This window comes from Thermobia domestica, chromosome 1, assembly GCF_964235325.1.
Source record: "Thermobia domestica chromosome 1, izTheDome1.hap1.1, whole genome shotgun sequence".
NCBI classification, from domain to species: Eukaryota; Metazoa; Arthropoda; class Insecta; order Zygentoma; family Lepismatidae; genus Thermobia; species Thermobia domestica.
In genome coordinates, this window is record NC_137454.1 from 321,589,494 (window position 1) to 321,610,273 (window position 20,780).

At 34.4% G+C, this 20,780-nt stretch overlaps 1 protein-coding gene across 1 annotated transcript in view; it reads right to left on the reverse strand.

Moving 5' to 3' along the window:
* The window catches only part of Tomosyn (syntaxin-binding protein tomosyn), a gene marked incomplete in the record, with an annotated part of 588,696 nt that overhangs the window by 434,124 nt on the left and 133,792 nt on the right, over positions 1 to 20,780 (reverse strand). The window contains 1 exon segment of the mRNA XM_081728737.1: positions 9,022 to 9,119. Coding sequence (XP_081584863.1) covers positions 9,022 to 9,119 — 98 coding nt within the window.

The following is a 20,780-nucleotide window of genomic DNA, read 5'->3' on the forward strand; positions in this document are numbered from 1 at the left end:
TGGTTCGGATTCCACGTTAATCAGTAGGTCCACGTCTCATATAGCCTCGCTGCTGAACGGGACGCTAAACTAAAATCAACTCAACGATAAGATGAACTGGAATAGTGTTTCAATTGAAACGAGAAATGGCACTTTCTTGTCTCGGTTTGTCCTTCCAAATCTAGTGATGAGCAAATGCAAGACCAAGACCAAGACCGGGGTGGTCTTGGTCTTGGTCTTCCACATCCGGTCTTGGTCTTCCACATCCAATCTTGGTGTTGGTCTTGCTTGCAAGAGTCTTGCAAGTTTTGCTTTTAAGAAATTTTATGCTTTTCATAGGTAACTTTTACTCTCGATATAAGGGATAATAAATTCTACAATGTGATAATAGTAATGGAAATACAATGTATGTTTCTTAAGTATGATGATAGTGTACAACATAGGCGATGATCTTTTATTTTTATTTTTTCAATGGGTGCCCAAGCTTCACTACTTATGACATAAATCACAACGTTTCGTAATCTTTACATATATATATACAGGGTGTTTCAAAACAACACCGACAACGTTTGGGAGGTGATTCCTGACACCAAGACAAGACGAAAAGTATAGACCAACCTGGGTGAACAAATGCTTCCTTTCGGAGTTATAGGCTGCCGAAAACGAGAAAAAATGAACTTTAAAGGTCCATAGCTCCAGTACTATGGGACCTACAGTAGTCGGTCAAGACTTCACTGAGGAACTAGTATGTTTACTATCCAAAAATACGTGTTTCAGAATCCAAACGTACTCACGCAACAATTTTTATGGAGGCAGTTTTGCTACCGGCATATAATTTGAAGTACTTATCAACTACCTACTCTGTTATTACATCAAGTACTCATCTTTGTATTGAACAAACTTCCAATTAAATATTGAGATTTAGTTTTACTGATTCCAATATGTACTCTATGGGGCAGAAACATGGACATTACGCAAAAGCGATGAAAAAGATTGCGTGGGCAAAATTGCTGTGAGCCTGGGCTTTCGAAACGTGGGCATGAAGAAAAAATGACAGAATTAGCAGGGTTGAACGGAAAACGAATGGGGTGTTAGAAATAGTAGCAGTAGGGGAGAAAGAATTTTAGACGTAATTATGAGGAGGAAGAGAAACTGGTTGGGACATTGGCTGATGAGGAAAGTGCTAGAAGGCATGGTGGAAGGAAAGAGAGAGGGGATGAAGAAAGGTATTAAAACAGATAATTGCTACATCAAGACGAAGAGACTATTATAATCAAACCTCTTAATATTTTAGAATAATTTGAGTGAAAACTGAAAACGACTCAACTGTCTATATCTTTTGTGTTTATATAAATACTTTCGACCTACGTGTATATTAGAAATACAAAATAACGGCATCAAACACCAAGTTATTTGAAATAACTGTACAAAATTACTCTCACTTGTCAATATGGGTTATTTATTGTTGTATAACGTTATATTGCTCAATCCTCGATGTATCGTATACCTAAGGAGGCTGAAAGTTTTACTGATAAACAATTATCAAGCATCGGCTATTTCAAGCTTGCGGTCACATGTACTAAGTTTCTGTCAATGTCATGAAAATGTTATTTCGATATTAATTTTATAAGCACACATTACAAATTTCCAACGTATGCTTGAGCCTCGGAGTCAAAGCCATATCCATGAATCGGCACCTATAGTATACAAATTTATCGATGTTCAATACTACATTTCTCTTTAGTTTTGGAAGAAGAACATTTGAAATGAAATGAAATGCTTAGTTTAACGTCACAGGATTATGCACCGAGGCTAAGGGAGACAGTGATGATGAGAAATGAATGAAATGGTGGAATGAAGAAAGTAAGAGGAAACGAGAATACCCCGAGAAAACCCACGCACACGGTGTTTGTCCATCAAAAAGCTCACATGGCGCAAGCTGGGATCGAACCAGGAACTCCATGCACCACAGGTGAACGCTATACCACTGAGTCGCTACTTGTGCACTACTCTTGTGCAAAGAGTCTTGGTCTTGCACCCTTTGGTCTTGGTCTTGCACCGGGATTCATGGTCTTGGTCTTGTATGCAAGACTCTTGCACGAACTGCAAGACCAAGACTCTTGCGCTCATCATTACTAAATCAGTCTCTCATCTGCAATGTTTCACAAAGACAAGCCAAGAATCATACTAAAAAAACCAAAAATGAGACGAGAACATACTAAATAATTCTTAACCTTCTAAATGACAACGATTTATCTTTATATGAAAAGGTGCTTCGTGGACCAACAAGGGACGAAGAAGATGATAACTATTGTACCGAAGTCTTGGAAGATAAAGACGTTTTTGAAAGTGTCTTTTAATTTTTTTAATAACATTTTTAAAAGCGACTTTCATTTTTTCTGAGAAATGAGAGTTCATTAACATGTTCATTTTTTTTTTTTAATTTTCGTAACCTGTAAGTGACTTGTTTGTTCTTTATATCCTAGAGTATTTTGTTTTCTTATTTCCCGTGCAAAAATGTCATGACATTTCAAAATGTACGTAAATAGCAAATAAATTGAAGATTTGGAATTAAAACATGTTAAGTCCAACAAAAATGTACTTATTTCGGAAAAGCTATACAAAAATGATCAAAACTGATAGCACTACTTAACGCAGATTTATGAAATCTACCACTAAACAAAAAATTATTCAACAATTCTGAAACAAGTGTGTCACACTTTTTTTTTTTTTTTTTTTTGACAAAACTGACAACTTACGTTAATTTGAAAGTTAAGTAATCTGCCTAAATTCGAACATACATCAATATTCCACGTGATGCTTGTGGTTTTGAGTTCAATTCCATACAGTGTATTCTTTTGGTGTTAACAATTAGAAAGCTATTACTCGAATTAGAAACAATAGTTACACCGTTATTTTAAAAATCTGTAGTTGAAAAGACTTGAAAGTCATCTCACGTGAGCTATGAATCTCTTGACGAGTGAGAATACTGATACACCAAAGTTGCCTCAATCTGAAAACAGTAACTACTTCCACATCGTCAAAATGTTTCGCATAAATGGCTGTTTTCAAATAAAGAAATACGTAGAACTCCCACGGTAAGGGTTTAATTCACAGCTGCATGAGAATGTGACATTACAACCTACCTACATTGTATGATAGGCTATGAAGTTTTGAAGTTTCCATTGAGGTGTATGGACCTGCTCTATCATGGTTCAACACAATATTATCATCTCAATTGTTTATTCTTTTCTTCGAAGGAACTAATATTTTAACGGGTTATATCGAGTAGAGTTGACCTTACCAACCTATCCAGGAGACTTCATAATAATAATAATAATAATAATAATGATAATAATAATAAAGCAGCATGTCTGCACTCCATTAAACTATCACTTCCATTTTGGTGGAGGAACGATCGGTTTTCACCTTTTCGTAGCTTATTTGAAGAGAAATGCCGTTTACACATTTTATTTCTGGATAACGAAAGAAAATCTATGTTTTATCTTCCATCACAGTACACAGGAAAGGCCTGTTTCTTTCCCGCTTCAAAGTTTCCGATAAGCTAATGCCGATTGTGATATTTCTCCATATCTATTTCTGCTTGCACTTTTCTGTGCACTTTTAGAATGAGGTATGAAATGACTGAATTTTGTGAAATGATGCTTGCATGCCATGAAGATCATGTACACCTTTTGAAAAAATTCTGTGGAGCGGTGATGCTGTTTCGTGTAGGAGGGTTCGTTGATCGTCATAATAGCCATTATTGGGCAGGTTATCCAAAAGAGATCGTTAAAAAATGCAATGAAAGCCGAAAGTGACAGTGTGGTGTGGATTAACTTATTCCGGTAATATTGGACTCTATCTGTTGAGAGTTGAAAGATACCTGGAAATGTTAGAAAATTTTGTATGGTCTACAATTTTTAATGGGACCAGACACATAAACTGTTATTTATGCAAGATGGAGCTCCTCATCATTACGCCTTTCCTGTAATACAATGGTTTGATGAACTTTACAGAAGAACAAGAAGCGTTTTAGATCAATCGAAGGCAAGGAAACTTTCATTGAATATATAGAGTACCTTAAAAATAAGTGTTATCAATACCCTTAACAGTGAATAAATACAAAATAGAGTTCCAATAGGTTGGTACTAACAGTTCTTCATAAGTCATAACCTTCCCATGATTTATCTGTCCCGAAATTAGCAACAACTTTATGACTTGCAGACACCACAAATAAATACAGTATTGCATAAACATTTACAAATACTTTTCATATGATCAAGAAAGTATTTCATATCCTACGAAAGAGACTGTGTAGAAGACTAAAAACAGGGTTGTTTCCAGCTTTTACTATGAATCCAGGGCTGTCATGTTATTCACACAGTTTGCTTTCCCTTAAAAATATTTTCTCCGACAACCTATTTATAGCGATGCCGAAGAACAGGCAGACTGATGTTTCACTTACATGATACGATTATCACGTAGATGGATCTGAATGATATAATAAATTTCAATTTCCTGAAATATTATTACGAGTAATTTCCTCTCCCCATTTAGAAACCTGTCTTCGTTTCCATATGCCTTTTATTATTTAAGTATAAGATCCTCCTTATGCTTCATATTACTGTATACTCACACTTACACGTTAATTTATAGTTACGTGTGAACTACAGAAGTGGTAATTGGATTTTCTGTAAATGCGACATATAAAATTGTCGAAAATAAAATTGTATTTAACTATTACACTTCTTAAGCTATTTTTTTCTTGTTTAGTTTATGTTTAGAAGTGAAACTATAATTATAGAAAATACATAGATATAATTATGACGTATCATAAAGGTGTTAGTAGGGTTTTATCATTTGAACTGATTCAAAACTTACTGTATGATAAAGTCAGGGCTGTGTCATTTTCCAGACATATTGTGCTTTTTTGCTATGGAATATAGCCTTGCATTTTCCATAAATAATGCACTTTGTAACATACTTATTTTACGGAAGCGAGGATAGCTTTTTAGAGAATACCTGACCAAGCTTGTTTTATTCTTTTGTTTCATTTATTCATCATAACTTTCATAATAAATCTGAAAAATTTATATTTGATTTAATTATTCAACCGGCAAGCCACCAGCTCGTCCTGTGGCTTTCTATTATTTTCATTTAAAAAAAATCCTGTATTTCACTGTTAAAATGACATTGTTCGTTCAAAATTGGGCAAGCTTCCAATATACACCATGTCCAGAAATTTCAGTCTTCCATTACACTCATTTGAATACCGAGCTCACACAAAGGGAAGAGGGCTCCTATCATGGTAATAGAATTAGATAATAGGATGACTAAATCAATACCATGACATAATAAGCCATTGTCAAAAACGACACACGTCAACGAACTACTATGATACATCATTGAGGTGAGTGAAAGGATGCAGAATGTTTATCAGGATCCAAATTTCACGAACATATATTTAATAAATGGATTTTCAATTGAAAAATTTGTACTACAAGTTCTGTCACAGCATACAATGAACATATCTTAAAAGTTTATCGATCTAATATTGAATTTAGCTACATGCACATACAATATTGAGAGGAACTTCTCTATTGCTACAAGTTCATAGCATCGCTCATTCTAGCTTTGGCACTGTGTATAACAAATAAAAATAAAATCTGACCACAGAAAACACTTATTATTATCATTGTCTTCATCAGAAACAGTACAATTCAGCACACCACTGTTTTCTTTTTTATGGTTTTATTTTTATTTGTTTAAATTTCCCTCTCTTGAAAGTTGCAGAATCCTCTGGTTCAAGTGCTAATGTTTAGTTTCTATTTCTACGAGAGGTTTAATAGTTCACGGGTTTTCTTTTATCATATCACTGTAGAGAAACTAATTTCTCCATTGGTAGCTGGAATAAAAAGCTACTTACTTAAAGCAATAATACGAAAAAAAAAACCTTCCAGACATTAATTAATTATATATACAGTATATAGCAATTCTATTAAATTTATAACCAATTTTTATTGTGAACCAGTACGTAGCTTTGGGCTATCTCCTCTGGCGCAACATACATGGTGTGATTGATCAGTAATAATAATAATAATAATAATAATAATAATAATAATAATAATAATAATAATAATAATAATAATAATAATAATAATACAGTTCTTACGTTTAATGCTATGGGTCCATGACTCAATTCCAGGTCACTTGAAAATATGTCAGGCAACATTGAGTTTCTCCCTGTTTCTGTTCCATCAACTCCTTCATCATCATTTACCTATATCTACATGTAACGCTCATCCCCTACATAGCACAACCATTCATAATTTATGATTGAATTTAATTCATTTGACGGAACATAACATGATTTCGTATTGAGTAACCTGGTTAATGTGGGCATGTGGGTTCAGTAGTACAGGGCTGATCTCTGGTGCTAGGGTTCGAACTCAGATTATGAGAGTTTGTGGTGGACAACATCGTGTCTGTGAGTTCTCCCGTTTCCATCAACACCCTCATCTATAATCATTAACTTCATTAATCATCCATCTCCTTTAGGCCACAGGGCATAACCGTGGATGTAAAGCTAGAAATGTCATTACATTTTCCAGTAAGTTCAACTGTTCTTACAGTCGCCATTATAGATGTGTTCATGCGTGAACTCTGCATACTGGTTGATAAACGTTTACACTTTAAAGATCTGTAGCCTAAGCAACAATACAAATTATGCTGTTCAAGGAACTACACTCAGCAGCCAGCCATTCAACTATTCAGAGCTCCACCATTGTAAAATTCTCTACGTAACGAACTCAAGTTTGGTTAGTCCTATATATTGTGGAATAAAATTATATTATGGCACAACCTGTTTAATGTAGAATAAAGCTTGTATAAAACTAGAAATTCACTGAAAGTGGAAACATTTCTAATCCGAACTAATCCTATAGTATTTGCACTATTTGAGGTGAAATTTCTTTTCATATTCTCACCTGCTCTGAGTAAGTTTAGCTATATCTGCGATGCATTTCAAAGGGTTTAATATGGCTGAATACTTCTGTTCTTTCAGAACTAGTTACTCACAAGTACAATGCAAGCATAGTTCATTCACAAAGTACTAGTAAGAGGAAACCACTTGATGAAATTCACCTTTGAGCATAAATGTATAATTTGGAATACTTAAAAAATATATATATATTGTTAGCAACATTTCCATTCAAGGAGAAATTGAAAACGACAGTATTATTCCTTAAACATACAACAAGACTGCATAAACATACTGATTATGCTTTCCTGCAGTACGCTCTAAAATTATCCTAAGGTGATCCGAAGAAAAAACACGAAGACGATCTGAAGGAAAAATATGAATTTTTCTTTCCAAATTATGATATGAATTTTCCTATATCTTCAGCAATCACAAAAATAACCCTTCGACCATTAAAAAAGCTATTAACTATAAGGAGTTTCCAATTAATTTTTATTTTCTTTCTTTTTATAACAGCACATCATAACGCAAAGTGTTACACTCACACGCAACGAAATTTTCAAGATTCGTTAATAGTGGAATTCGCTAAGAAAGAGAAACGATGAAACACATTTGTCATCGAACAAATGAACTTCTCACTGGTGAATGAAATGCACTTCTGACCTAATCGATCGATCGCTGCTGAAGCGTATGCATCAACATTCTATCAGTATTATCCAAAGTTTCAGAGAAATAAATTAATCATTTCATGTCGAATAATATAAATATAAGAAGAGATGAATGGCATTTAAAGAAAACACTGTTGGTCGATTGGAAGTGTAATTTTTATTTTATTTACTTATTTAGCAATATTGCAATGCACATTCTTTTAACATAGGCTGTTCCGAAATATGAGTGATGAACGCATTAAAAGTAAGCAAAAAGTGCTTCATATTAAAATAAATTGTTTCTAATCTGAAGAAAATTTGTTTAATTTGGAACTTAAGTGTTTATCAATACTTCACCTATATTTAGTTAATAATTAGTAAGATTACTCCTTTCAACAAAATGCAAACATCTTTCTCCCAAGATTTATTCAATGAGATGTACTTAAAAAAAACATTTCATTCGAAGAGAAAAACACCAAAATAACTGCATTACTATTGATAATGAACGATAAAATACTTCATTATTTTTTTACAATGTTTTTATTAACTTGCTTTTCTGTTTGTTTGTTTTGCTTGAATCAAATCTTGCAACTTACCTCTCACGAAATTCCATAAGAACCGCAAATAAATAAATAAAAAAAAAATACTTAAATATATTGAAAAGATTTTTTTTTCTTTTTGTTTCTGTGATGGGAAAAAGTTGAGAGATGGAACTAACTAGTAAGACTTAAAGCAATGGGTGTTCCTCCTCAGGCTGAGAGCTAGAGTTTTTAACAATATAACATTAAATCGCGAACGTAAAACATAAATGCTTTTAGTTTTAATCTTAATTCTTCATTCTCCCTCACCCAAAAGAAAATCTACGTTTAAGATCATTATATACAAACACTTTACAAAGGTTACTTTATGGTTATTTTAGTAAATCGTATAAATATGTACTAGTAACACACAATGTTTTTGAATGACGTCGTTATCGACTCAATTTTTTTTTCTTTAAAGGAGTAATTAGCAAAATAAACATAGCATCTAGTATGACGAAAGAAAAAAAATCATACATTACATATTTCGATTACTTATCATAATCCATCGCGATTATCTCCCCTCATTGAGGTTAAATATTAATCCCTTAATTGATATCATGACACATTCAATATATTGATGTATTGGTTAATTCATATTTAACACATTAAACCTACGATAGTTCCTGCATTATCAACGTCTGTGGTGGCAATATAATTGAAAACCGCACATTTAATATTATACCAAATATAAACATACACAAACACACAAGTCACATCTAGTTTGTACTAAACAAAATGGGAATTGAAATGTTTAAATATTGACTGATGAGTACTTACCTATAGATAATACTAACACATACGGAAACTAATTAATATATGAAACAAAGGATACATTCTAAGAGAACCGGTTTTCGTTCCTATTGCCAAGAGGTGCTGGATGGGGTCGAACGCCAGCGCCGTTGGTTGAAAAGGAAAACCATGTCGGAATGTCTGAAATGAAATCAAAAATGATGGTGAAATTCAGTGAAAAACCAATGTTACTAACAACTTAGACTCTTCATGCAGTAAGTAACTTTTAAATTTCGTTTATAGTGGAAGTATAAAGAAACCTCCACGAAGTACTCCTTCTCAATCGAAGAAACACGTAATTAACAAGAATATGGTATCTTCTACTAGAACATTTTTCAGATTTTGGTAGATTAACTGTATAATCCTGTGGTGCACATAAAGTTTTAACTTATATATCCAAGTTACTTTGTTATATATACATATTTTAGGGATGGTCAAAATTTTCCGGAATTGGAAATTTCACTTTGAAGGTTTCGGAAAAATTCTGACATTCGGAAAACATTCTGGATTTCGAAAATTCTGGAATTCGGAAAAAACAGGAATTTAGAAACTTCCGGAATTCGTATAAAACTTGAATTTACAAAATTCAGAAAAAATACAGAATTCGGAAAAATTCTGGATTTTTTTCGAAATCGGAATTTTTAAAATTCCAGATTTTTCCGAATTCTGTAATTTTTCCGATTTTACTTTCCGGATTCCGGAAAGTAGAAATTCCGGGATTGGCCGGAATATATATCCACCCTTACTTTGTATTTTCGATCTCTCAGATATATTACCTCCGGAACAGAAAATTCCTTAGTATCAAATAACGAAAGGTAGTCATTGTTACCGTGTTTTGAAACATGTAAATAATGAACTTTTCTTTATGCACTATATTCCGTAATGTTTAAACTTTTTCCTTGCATACAAGTGGGTTAGTCGCGGCATACCGTTTGAAAATGGTTGCTCTAATACCAAACTTCGAAAAACGTAGTATAAACTTGACAAGCTTCAATACAAGCAACATTTTAAATACTACATTCGCAAACACGGTTGAATAAACAGTTTTCATCAACTCGAACTAAATTAGTCCAATATAGGGGAAAACATGGCTTGGTTACTACATTAAAATACAGAACCGTGCTCCAATATAGGTTTGGCGCTGAAAAGGGATGTCACTATAGAACAAGTTACAACTGAATAACTACTTTCAAAAACTAAGCAAAGATACATTAAACTTATATACTGAAGCTAACACAATTACAGTTATTTGAACTTGATCTGTACGATCTTAGTGTATTTAATTTAGTACATTTCAATTTTCAGTCTGTATCACGCACGGAAATGTATTCTAATGACCGGTTGTTTATTTCTTATTTACTATCTCCAGTATGTAATTAAACTGAAATTCCTACAGACTAAATTATGGCGTGCGAGCTGAAAGGTGCAAACGAAATGTGTTCTAGCATACGTGGAAAAGTGCATCTTCCAGATAAAAAGGAAACTGGTGAAATATAAATTTTGCTTCTCTAAGCATTAAAAAAAAAAAATAATTTAAGTGCCAATGTCAGAATAATGTCATTTTAAGAAGGTATTTTTAAACATTACACACTAAAATGCCTCAAATGAGCACATAGTCATAAAAGCTACTGTACAGGTTAACATTTTCGAAATACGAGAGCTATGAAAGTTTGATCTAAAATGCAGAAAGCAGGGTTACATTCACTAAAAATATCACTATTTAAAGAAAATACGTACTCTGTTTTCTGTATTTTATGTCTAACTTTCGTACCCCCGTACTTTGAAATATTAAAATTTATAGATCTGATTTTTTTCCTTTTAATCCGAATAAAGGTTTTCATGTCATCGTTTATCACTTAAAGTAGGTAAGTGAGAATTAAAAAAAAAAAAAAAATCAACATTACATACTTAGTGCGCTTTTATGACTACGTAGTAAAGTAGGCCAAATAACAAAGGAGTCAGGAATAAGAAAATCCCGAAACAATAAAATTAGGAATAAGTTTTATAATTATATACTTCACTGGAAAGTAGAATTATGGCACTGGAGGGAAGAAGTTATTTTATTTCCTTCTGATATTATTAACCTGGTATTTCTGAAGGAATCCACGGGTCGTTTCGGATCCAGTCGAATAATATCAGAAATCAAAAGAAAACCATACATACAAACACCTTCACTAACTACAACTGAAAAACAAATGGAACAACTATATGTATATATTTATGGTAGGAGATCACATAGTGCGGATTCCACGTTAAGCTATAGGTCCACGTCTCATATAGCCTCGCTGCTGAACTGAACGCTAAACTTTAAACAAAATCAAATCAAATCAATGAATTTTCGGCATACCCAGCGAATTAGTTCCTTATAGATTCTACTATTACAAGTAATTTGTGATTAAAACTCATATACACTTGCAAGTCAAAATCAACTCACATTAAGTACTTAACAAGTCAGCTCACACAGAAAACATAATAATACAGTGTTTTTGGGTATTACGCGCTTGACATATTTGTATGGATGGCAAGACTGTGAACTAATTTTGTTACTTACAAGTGATGTCAGACGTATGGGAGGAGGTCTTTTACGAGAATACTTTTGTATGCACAAGTTTAAAAAAAAAAAAAAAAGTAAAAGCGACAAGTTTATCCTAATTAAATTTGTGTTATAGCAGTCGTGAACATACTTTAAGTTATTTTACGCTGAATATGTACAGTAGCATAGAGATCAAGCACTAAACCATTCAGATGACTGCTAACTTAACTATTCTATTATGAAATAACTTTACACATTAAAGAATATTTACAAAATGTGATTTATTATTAATACGTCTACAGTCTAAGCTTTTTCTTGTGTACATAATTTCAATTCTTTACATACAGTTTTTCTAGTATCGAACCGAACTGCTTTGTGTGCTAATTTGTCTCACGTTTGTATTTTCCTCTTCAAACAACAAGCACTTTAACAATTATATACAGTAACAAAACGAGAAATGGGTTACGTACACTGATTTTTTATTCTTCTTATATGGTGGCAACTCTGTAAAGTAATATAGAGTTTCATGTTTCTCTTCCCTATTTCTTCTTCAAATAATAATAACGCAAATGCAAAAGAAGCCACTTCACAAAAATCCAACTCATCAGACACGCAACACATTAATTTTAATACCATTTAACGAAACTACAAACTAATTGTAAAACACCGTAATTCAACAAGTGTTTTGCAATATGTTTTTCTTTTAAAATAATATGATATACATATATATTCCTATTCGTATTCTCACGATTCCATCTCAATTTAAATTTCCTTCACACCGGATAAAAATATGATGTTGAGCATCAGCATTACTTAAAATGACTTTCTGTAGCATTTGTGTCTGAGCGAGAGGAAACCAATATTTCCTAGTGACAAACGTAATCTAACTTCCTGCAGAAAGCAGTAACTCGATTTACTGCCATTTTGAGTTTGGTGATAACGAGAGAGTGGCCAGATTCACATTAATAGCGGTATTATAGTCACACCTTCTCTGAATACAAATGACTCTTCCCTTCACTACAAGATGATAGAAATGCCTTCATACAAAGGAACACACAAATTATTCACAGGCTTTTTGCTACACGAAGAGTCAATGATAAACAGCTGCTATATACTGTACTAAAACTAAAATTGAAATTGATAGAGCACATACTAAGAAACATGACCTCTGCAATAACATTCTATTTAAAATGCCTTCAAATATTACTCTACAATTTTCTGTTTAAATAAAATGTTCCTTACCGTAACTATCATAACACCAAAATCCCTATTTATAAATATCTAAATTGCATACACTAAAAGAATCGTTCTTTGTAATAAAAACAACAGCTTTTGCATTATTAAGAGGCTTTTACTCAAATATATTTAATTCAGACTTCCTTCAATACATAAGAAAGTTAATCCTCTCAAGCTCATTGTTAATAATAATAAAAAAATGCCTTCATACAATCTATGTTACAATATTTTCGAACATGGATAATCTATTACTTCAATATGATATAAAACAGGTATAGTATGTATGATAGAAAAGATCTCTTTAGTTTCTCCATGGAAAGAACCCTTCAGTTTCTCTAGTTTCTCCGCTTCTAAAATAAAGAACCTGTTATTTAACGAACTACTAACCAAATTAAATTTCCATAGTTACAAGTTTTGTATAATATTTTTAATAGCAAAGGAAAACAGTAATTATTATTTATTATTATCGTGTTTCGTATGAACTTGAAATAATGAAAACCAAAGTAAAGAAAATTAATAAATTAATTTTAAAAAATCGTCATTCTACATATTATCTAAGCTGGTTGCTGATTTTAAATGTGGTCATACAAAATTTTTCATTCAGTGTTGAATTCCTAATACTTTCAAGAAGCGTGGTATTGGAACTGCGCAAACTATGATATGTACCTTCATTTTCATGAGAAAAGCACAGTGTATAACTTAATTTCATATAAATATCATTTCCTAACCTCAAACTGGAACCAAATGCTACCAATAACTGATCGAGTTTCATTATTATTATTAAACGTTCTAAATCTAACAACTATTGTTTCGCGATTTCAATTAAACAAGAAGATGCTGTAAAAATAACATTCTGAACAAATGCTATGAAACAATTAGATGTGTTGTTTATGAACTTGAAACAATTGAACTCCTTCGCGGCTAAGTGGTTAGCGTACGCACCTTTGGCGTGGGAGACCCGGATTCGATTCCCGGCGGGAGCTTAGATGGTTCGGATTCCACGTTAAACTGTAGGTCCACATATAGCCTCGCTGCTGAAAGGAACGCTAAACTAAATAATCAAAAATCAAAATCAATCCTTGAAACAATTACGAAAGGAATAAGATCAGGAAATAAGGTACTACTAAAGCCCCACGTTTTTGCTAATAATCTAGTTTTTGAAAATATGGAATCATTTCAAAAACTCAAAAGGTGCTTCATGTCCCAATATAATATCAATTGAGAATGCTCCAAGAGCATTGCCAGGACGAACTTAAAAACAGTGGAGAGATGGAACGAGAAGAACAACTGTGAATGTTCCTACATGCAAATCTTTTTATCCGCGCCTTCTTCTGTTTCTCGCAAAACTTCACAAAATATCATCTCCCTAGACTTACGGTTCCCGAGATATGGCTCCTTAAATCTTTCAAAATTCGAGCTTTTTAGCTAATATCTGGAGAACGGTGGTCAGTTGGCCAATAGCCACCGATTACTATTTGGTACCAAAATATTCAAAATCCTCTTAGGTATTGATCAACACCAATATGATCACTCTATGACTAACGGTTCCCAATATATAGCTTCTTAAATCTCCCGAAATCGGAATTATTTTTTGGCCAGTATCTCTGGAAGGGTGTCATAGAGAGATGCTATTGGTGTTAATAAATACTTCAGAGGATGGTAAACATTTTGGCACCGATATTAACTGGTAGCCACTGGTTACTATGTGGTACCAAAATGTTCACCATCCTCTTAGGTATTGATCAACACCAATATAATCTCTCTATAACTTACGGATCCTGAGATATGGCTTCTTAAATCTCCAGAAATCGGCCATTTTTTTTGCGAATATCTCGAGAACGGCGAGTGACGCGAAAAATTCCATCACTCTCTCCGATAGTTTTTGATGCTCTATCGAATGGAGAGCTCAAAATTGAAAAAATCACAAATAACAGACACAGACACAGACACACACACACACACACACACACACACATACACACACACACACACACAGGCAGAGAGAGAGAGAGAGAGAGAGAGAGAGGGAGAGGGAGGGAGAGAGAGAAAATTAAGCAACGAATTTTTTAAGTTCGTTGATAAAATGTGTCACATGATTTTTTTTTTTTAATCAATTCAAACGGAAAACATCGAGTTCTCGAGGAAGTACCTATCACTGAACAGTAACTACATGTGAGATCGGAAGAGAACCGTGTGTAATGAAAGAAAAACAATGATAAACTGCTCTATTCTGTCGCAATTTCATAGAGCATATGAGAATATATATTTCACACAACATACGTTATAAGCACTAAAATATAGCAAAACGGCGATATATTACCTTTCGGCATGTAAACTTACAGTGAAAAGAATGGTGTTAAGTATTTGGAGATTCCAACAGATGAAAATAAAGGAGGAGGAGGAAAAAACACTTTCGCCAATAAAGTCGAGTCGAGTTGAGATTTAAGTCTGTCTCGACCACTGTTGCCAACTCGCCAGTGTGAAATGTCGCTAGTTTAGTACTCTAAAGTCGCTAGAAGTCGCTAAACGCCTCCTGCCAAGTCGCTAGAAAAGTCGCTATACAATTTTACAAAGGAATTAAAATAATTTAAATATTTTTCATATACAATGGAAGACTCGAGTACTTTTTCTTTTAAAAAATGGCCATCTTGACAAAAATACTGCACTATGCGCTTTGAAGAATACAAAATTAATAAATATAGCATTGAAAGTTTGCAAATACTTAAAATTTTGAATCACTTTTTCCCATTCCCTCTTATTGAGTACGATTATCTTTTTTTGGGAGGGGGGAATTCATGTTGCTTTCGTATTGGAACACTTCACCGAACTCACTCCACGAAATTTCTGTATAATTTATATTAAGAACAACAGCAGTTCAATTAATATATAAATCACACGCACTACACTGAACCAGAAAAGCACAATGTTCTTCAGCGTCACTGTCACTGTACGCACTGTGCAATGCAAGAGGTTACCAGCTATTACGCAACTAGTTAGATACGGAAAATTCCCGGATTTCCGAACCGCAGTGAAGGGCATAATCCTCATAGCAGCGATGAATCCAACGAAGTAGGTCGCTCATAGCAGTAGTGCAACCGAGTGTGTAAAAGTAATTATTAGTATCACGAACTGCAAAATTTTGGATACTTTAATATAAATATGGAACAAAATATTTTAATTCCTAAATGTCGCTAGATTTGTCGCTAGGCGCTAAATAAACATTTTTGTCGTTAGATACTTCCAAAAGTCGTTAGTTCTAGCGACAAAGTCGCTAAATTGGCAACACTGGTCTCGACTCGTCTTGACAAAATGTCTCAACCCGAAAATGTTTCTGTCTCGACTCGACTTGAATTCGAGATGAGACCTCTCGAAATTCGAGTCGAGATAAAATATACGTATTAAAATATACGCACATGTGCACACATAGATCATCTATTCCTGTACATTTCGGGGAGGGGGTTGATGCGCTTTGAGTCACGTTCAATCACATCCCAGATGGGTTCGATTGGGTTCAGATCCGGCGAGTTGGGGGGCCAGCACATCACTTGGAACTCGCCCCTGAGTTCCTCGAACCACTCCATCACACCCCCTAGCCTTCTGACATGGTGCATTATCTTGTCGAAAAATGCCACTTCCGTTGGGAAACATGGTCGTCTTGAGGGGGTGTACATGGTCTACATTCAGTGTGCGAAACTCCTCGCCCATCATAGTGCCTTGCTCGAGCTCCACTAGACACATGGATGCTCACTTGAATGTTCCCAGAGCATAATTAAGCCGCCGCCAGCTTGTCTCCGTCTCGCAGTACAGGTGCCAAGGAGCTGTTTCCTTGGAACACGACGGATTCACACCCTCCCATCGCCGTGATAAAGAAGGTATTGGGATTCATCAGACAATACAATACTCTGCCACTGCGCCAAGGTCCAGTGGCGATGGTCACGTTTTCATTTCAGTCGTAGTTGCCGATATCGTGGTGTTAACATTCGCACATGGACGGGTCGTCGGCTGCGAAGGCCCATCGTTAGGAGTGTTCGGTGCACTGTGTGTTCACACACACTTGTACTTTGCCCAGCATTAAAGTCTGATGTTAGTTCTACCACAGTTCGCTGTCTGTTCTGTTTTACCAGTCTGCCCAGCCTACGACGTCCGACATCTGTAATGAGGTGGAGGGCGCCCAACTCCTGGACGTTTGGATGTCGTTTCACCTTGGTTTTGCCACTTGTTGAAGACACTAACCACAGCACTCCTCGAACACCTGACAAGTCCTGCAGTTTCCGAAATTCTCGTGCCGAGTCTCCAGGCCATTACAACCTGTCTTCTGTCAAACTCAGATAGATCGCGCGCCTCCCCCATTCTACACACGACCAGCATTTCGCTAATTAACTGAACTGAGCTGAAAATTAAATCTTGATCTTGAAAGATTAACTATTAAGTTTGTGCGTTCTGTACCTTTCTAAAGTAATAAATGGTGGAATTGGTTTCAAGGCTATTTCTGAGTGAATACTTTCTTCAAAATAATATTAAAAATTATAGAAAGATTTTCGAGAGATTCGAGTCGAATTTTACAAAGTGTGTCTCAACTCGAATTCCAGTAGAGATTTGAGACATGACTCGTGCGCATCCCTAGTGCTATACGTTCCGGCATGTAAACTTACAGTGAAAAGTATTGTGTTAAGTATTTGGAGATTCCAACAGATGAAAATAGAGGAAAAAACACTTTCGCCACTAGTCTTCGCGTAACAACTACAGAATTCAATGTAAGCAGGACACCAGTTAACAAAAGTTGTGATCACAACAGTAATAGGATGAAATTACATCACTATCGCAATCTATACAATAATTAGTCTTCGGCTAGCTGAGGACTTCACTCCAAAACTCCTGCATTTGCTCGGCCTACGGCCTCGTACTTCTCATATCCCTCACATATCTCTAATCTTAATTCCAGATATACACATATTAATTATAACAACTGCAACCCCCACCCTTTTTCTTCTCTTCTAAGAGAAACATTAAAAACGCTTAGACACATATTTAATATTAACATCACTCTACTCTTAAGGAATTTCGAGAAAGAACCATATTATCTTAATCCTTTTTTTTTTAACAACTTCAACCACGACTGTTTTTTTTTTCTTTCATTGTAGAGGAAATACTTTTTTTAAAAAACTGAAACACATCTTAAATTATTTTAAATGAAAAATCCGGTACCAAATTTCATTTCTCTAATCTTAACGAGTTTCGAGATATGGCCATCTTATTTTAACATTTTCAACCCCATTCTTTTTTCTCTGACTGCCTTTTTCTTTCCTTGTGCGTGATACATTAATACATGCTGACACATAGCTTCAATTATTTAAAATTGAAAACCTAAATACCAGATTTCATGTCTCTAACCTTAATAAATATAGAGATATGGCCATCCAATTATAACAATTGTAACCACACTCGATATATATAACCGCTATATATATAACGATTAAGCGCGTGTCTAATTACTTTAAATGAGAAGTTCAAATACCGAATATCATGCTTCTAACATTCAGAGATTTAGATATAGGCATTTTAAGGCAATAATTGCCACCTCTGTTTCTTCCTCTTCCCCACAGAATTTTCAAAAATCTTTTCTTAGTGGGACCTTACACCACAAATCCTATGCATTGTCCAAACTTCAAGTTACTAGTTGAAGCAGTTTCGCCTGGGCGTCGATTAATTAATGAGTCAATCAGGACGACTACTTTTATACATAGAGGTTTTAAATATCTGATCATTTGTTCCATTAAAACTTTCTAAACACAAACCACATATGAAAGTTGCATACTTATATTCACTTAATTAATTAGCGTATTTAAGTATTTCAGTTAGATCTAAATTTCGTTGCGATATGGTTTAACAGAATAAGACCTACTGAAACAAAAACAAATTCACATAATCAAATAGAAGTTTTTACATGATAGGTAAAACCATAACGTTCATTCGGGAAAATATTTACTTTTAGAACTACTAAAAATAAGAAAATGAATTTTGAATTTATAAAGCAAATAACATTTACTTTTCTGCCAACTGTATTACATATATTTAACAATTTTGTATACTATTGTATATCTACCGTATTAAAATTAAGAACGAGCGGGCATAACGTAACGTACACTGTTTACGACTCCCTTTCGTAATCAGGAGATTCTGGGTTCCAATTGTGCATCCGTCCACCCTGGCTACGACTTTTTCCAGAAGTTTCCTCAATACTATTGTATGAATGCTAGAAAGAATCTTTAATTGTAAGTCTGGGATAATTTCCTTCCATTCAAAAGTTCCTTCTAAGTTTATATTTACGTTATTATTTTCGCCATAAAATAATCATGAACATCGATAATAATGATAAGTAATGATAATGAAAATAATAAACAGAACGAAAAAAATATATATAAAACATGGACATTCTAACCATTATTAACTATTCACAATGTACACTACATTTTGTCTTTCTTCTTCGCTAAAAATTTAAAAAAAAAAAATCAGGGTTAAATTATGAACGTTATATTATATAAAACGCACAATTGACTGACATACAATGATTAGTGGTATCTTACAATATAAACTTTAAAAAATCTGGCACTGTACAGTGCAATAACAATTAACAAAATAACGTTTAAGAAAACTAATTAAAACATGCAGAGTGACATCAAAATACATATTAAAACTACACTCCCACACTACTATAAATTTACTTTTTCCATCCAAGTAAATGAAACCAACCATAACATGTCCTCCTCAAAAGTTTTTGCAATAAATCAATGTATCCCCGAAGTCCTGCGCACGACGCATACTATGAAAGAAAAGAAAGAGAAGGAAAAGAAAAAAAACAGCTAAATGTGTCTCATCTCACAACATACACAATAAATCTTCTGTCAACCCTCATTGTGATGTGTTTCAAGTTGAAACTTCGGTATGTACTTTGGCAGGCACCATACGCTAATACTGTTTCATCTTCTCCGTACGAAGCAGAGGCAACTCACGAAGAATACGTCATTAAATCATGTCACGAGCAAGAAAAAGCAAATGTAAACTATGTCTAAAATTCCTTTAAAATTGCTTTCTCTTTCTAATATACGAGATCATTCTACATATAGAAAAAATAATTTTGGACTTGTGGACCAGTTAATCTGATCAAAGTCAAGAAATTATGAATTGAAAGTGTTTCATCAAATAAATGTCTATTAAAATACGAGTGACAACTGAAAATTAATCAAAGATGTCATTTGCTCTGTGTTTGAAGCACACCCTATTGTAAGCACTGAATATGCTTCATTTGAAAGATTTGGTCAGCATACGTATTTTATATAGACATATTATAACACGTAATTTCTTTCTTGCATTATCTAAGTGAAAAAATACAAATTACCCTGACACTTGTAAAAGCTATCACAGCGCATATCGGTGCTTCGAATAGTTTGATCCATTTTGCAATCCGTCTGCAGAACTGAGAGTCAAGATAGCTCAGTTGTAGAGCAGTCAGTCACCACAAAACGTAACAGATATAAACGTTGCCTTCTATCTAAAAACCAAACCGCTTGGTGTAACAACCCTTTGTCGGCCTGAGCGGCTCCAACGCCATCTATTAGCGACCGGCAGAATCACACCCAGCTTAGCGACTAACACGTGATCAGCAGGTTGTACCGTCCTGTCTCTTGTCTCTAACAGGCGTACCAGGAGCTTTCTAGGTCTAGTGGTCATTCGTCTTTTATTCATGTGACTTCCAGTTTGCTTCACGATTCTGGGTGGACGTCGAAAAGTGAGAAGCACCGGCCGGAAATCAAACTCGGGACGACGAGGACATGTTTTCTATCTACCTGACTTCTATTAATCCCTAGCCCCGCACACACTTTGCCTATGTCAATATTTTAAGGTGGTCCCGCGTAGCGCAGTCATTAATGCTCTCGCTTTTGGTGCGAGCGGTCCTGGGTTCAGTTCCTGGTGGGGGACACTCGGTCGGAAAGGTATCGCAGCTTTTTTCATATCAGCTATCCTGAGTGAGGTTT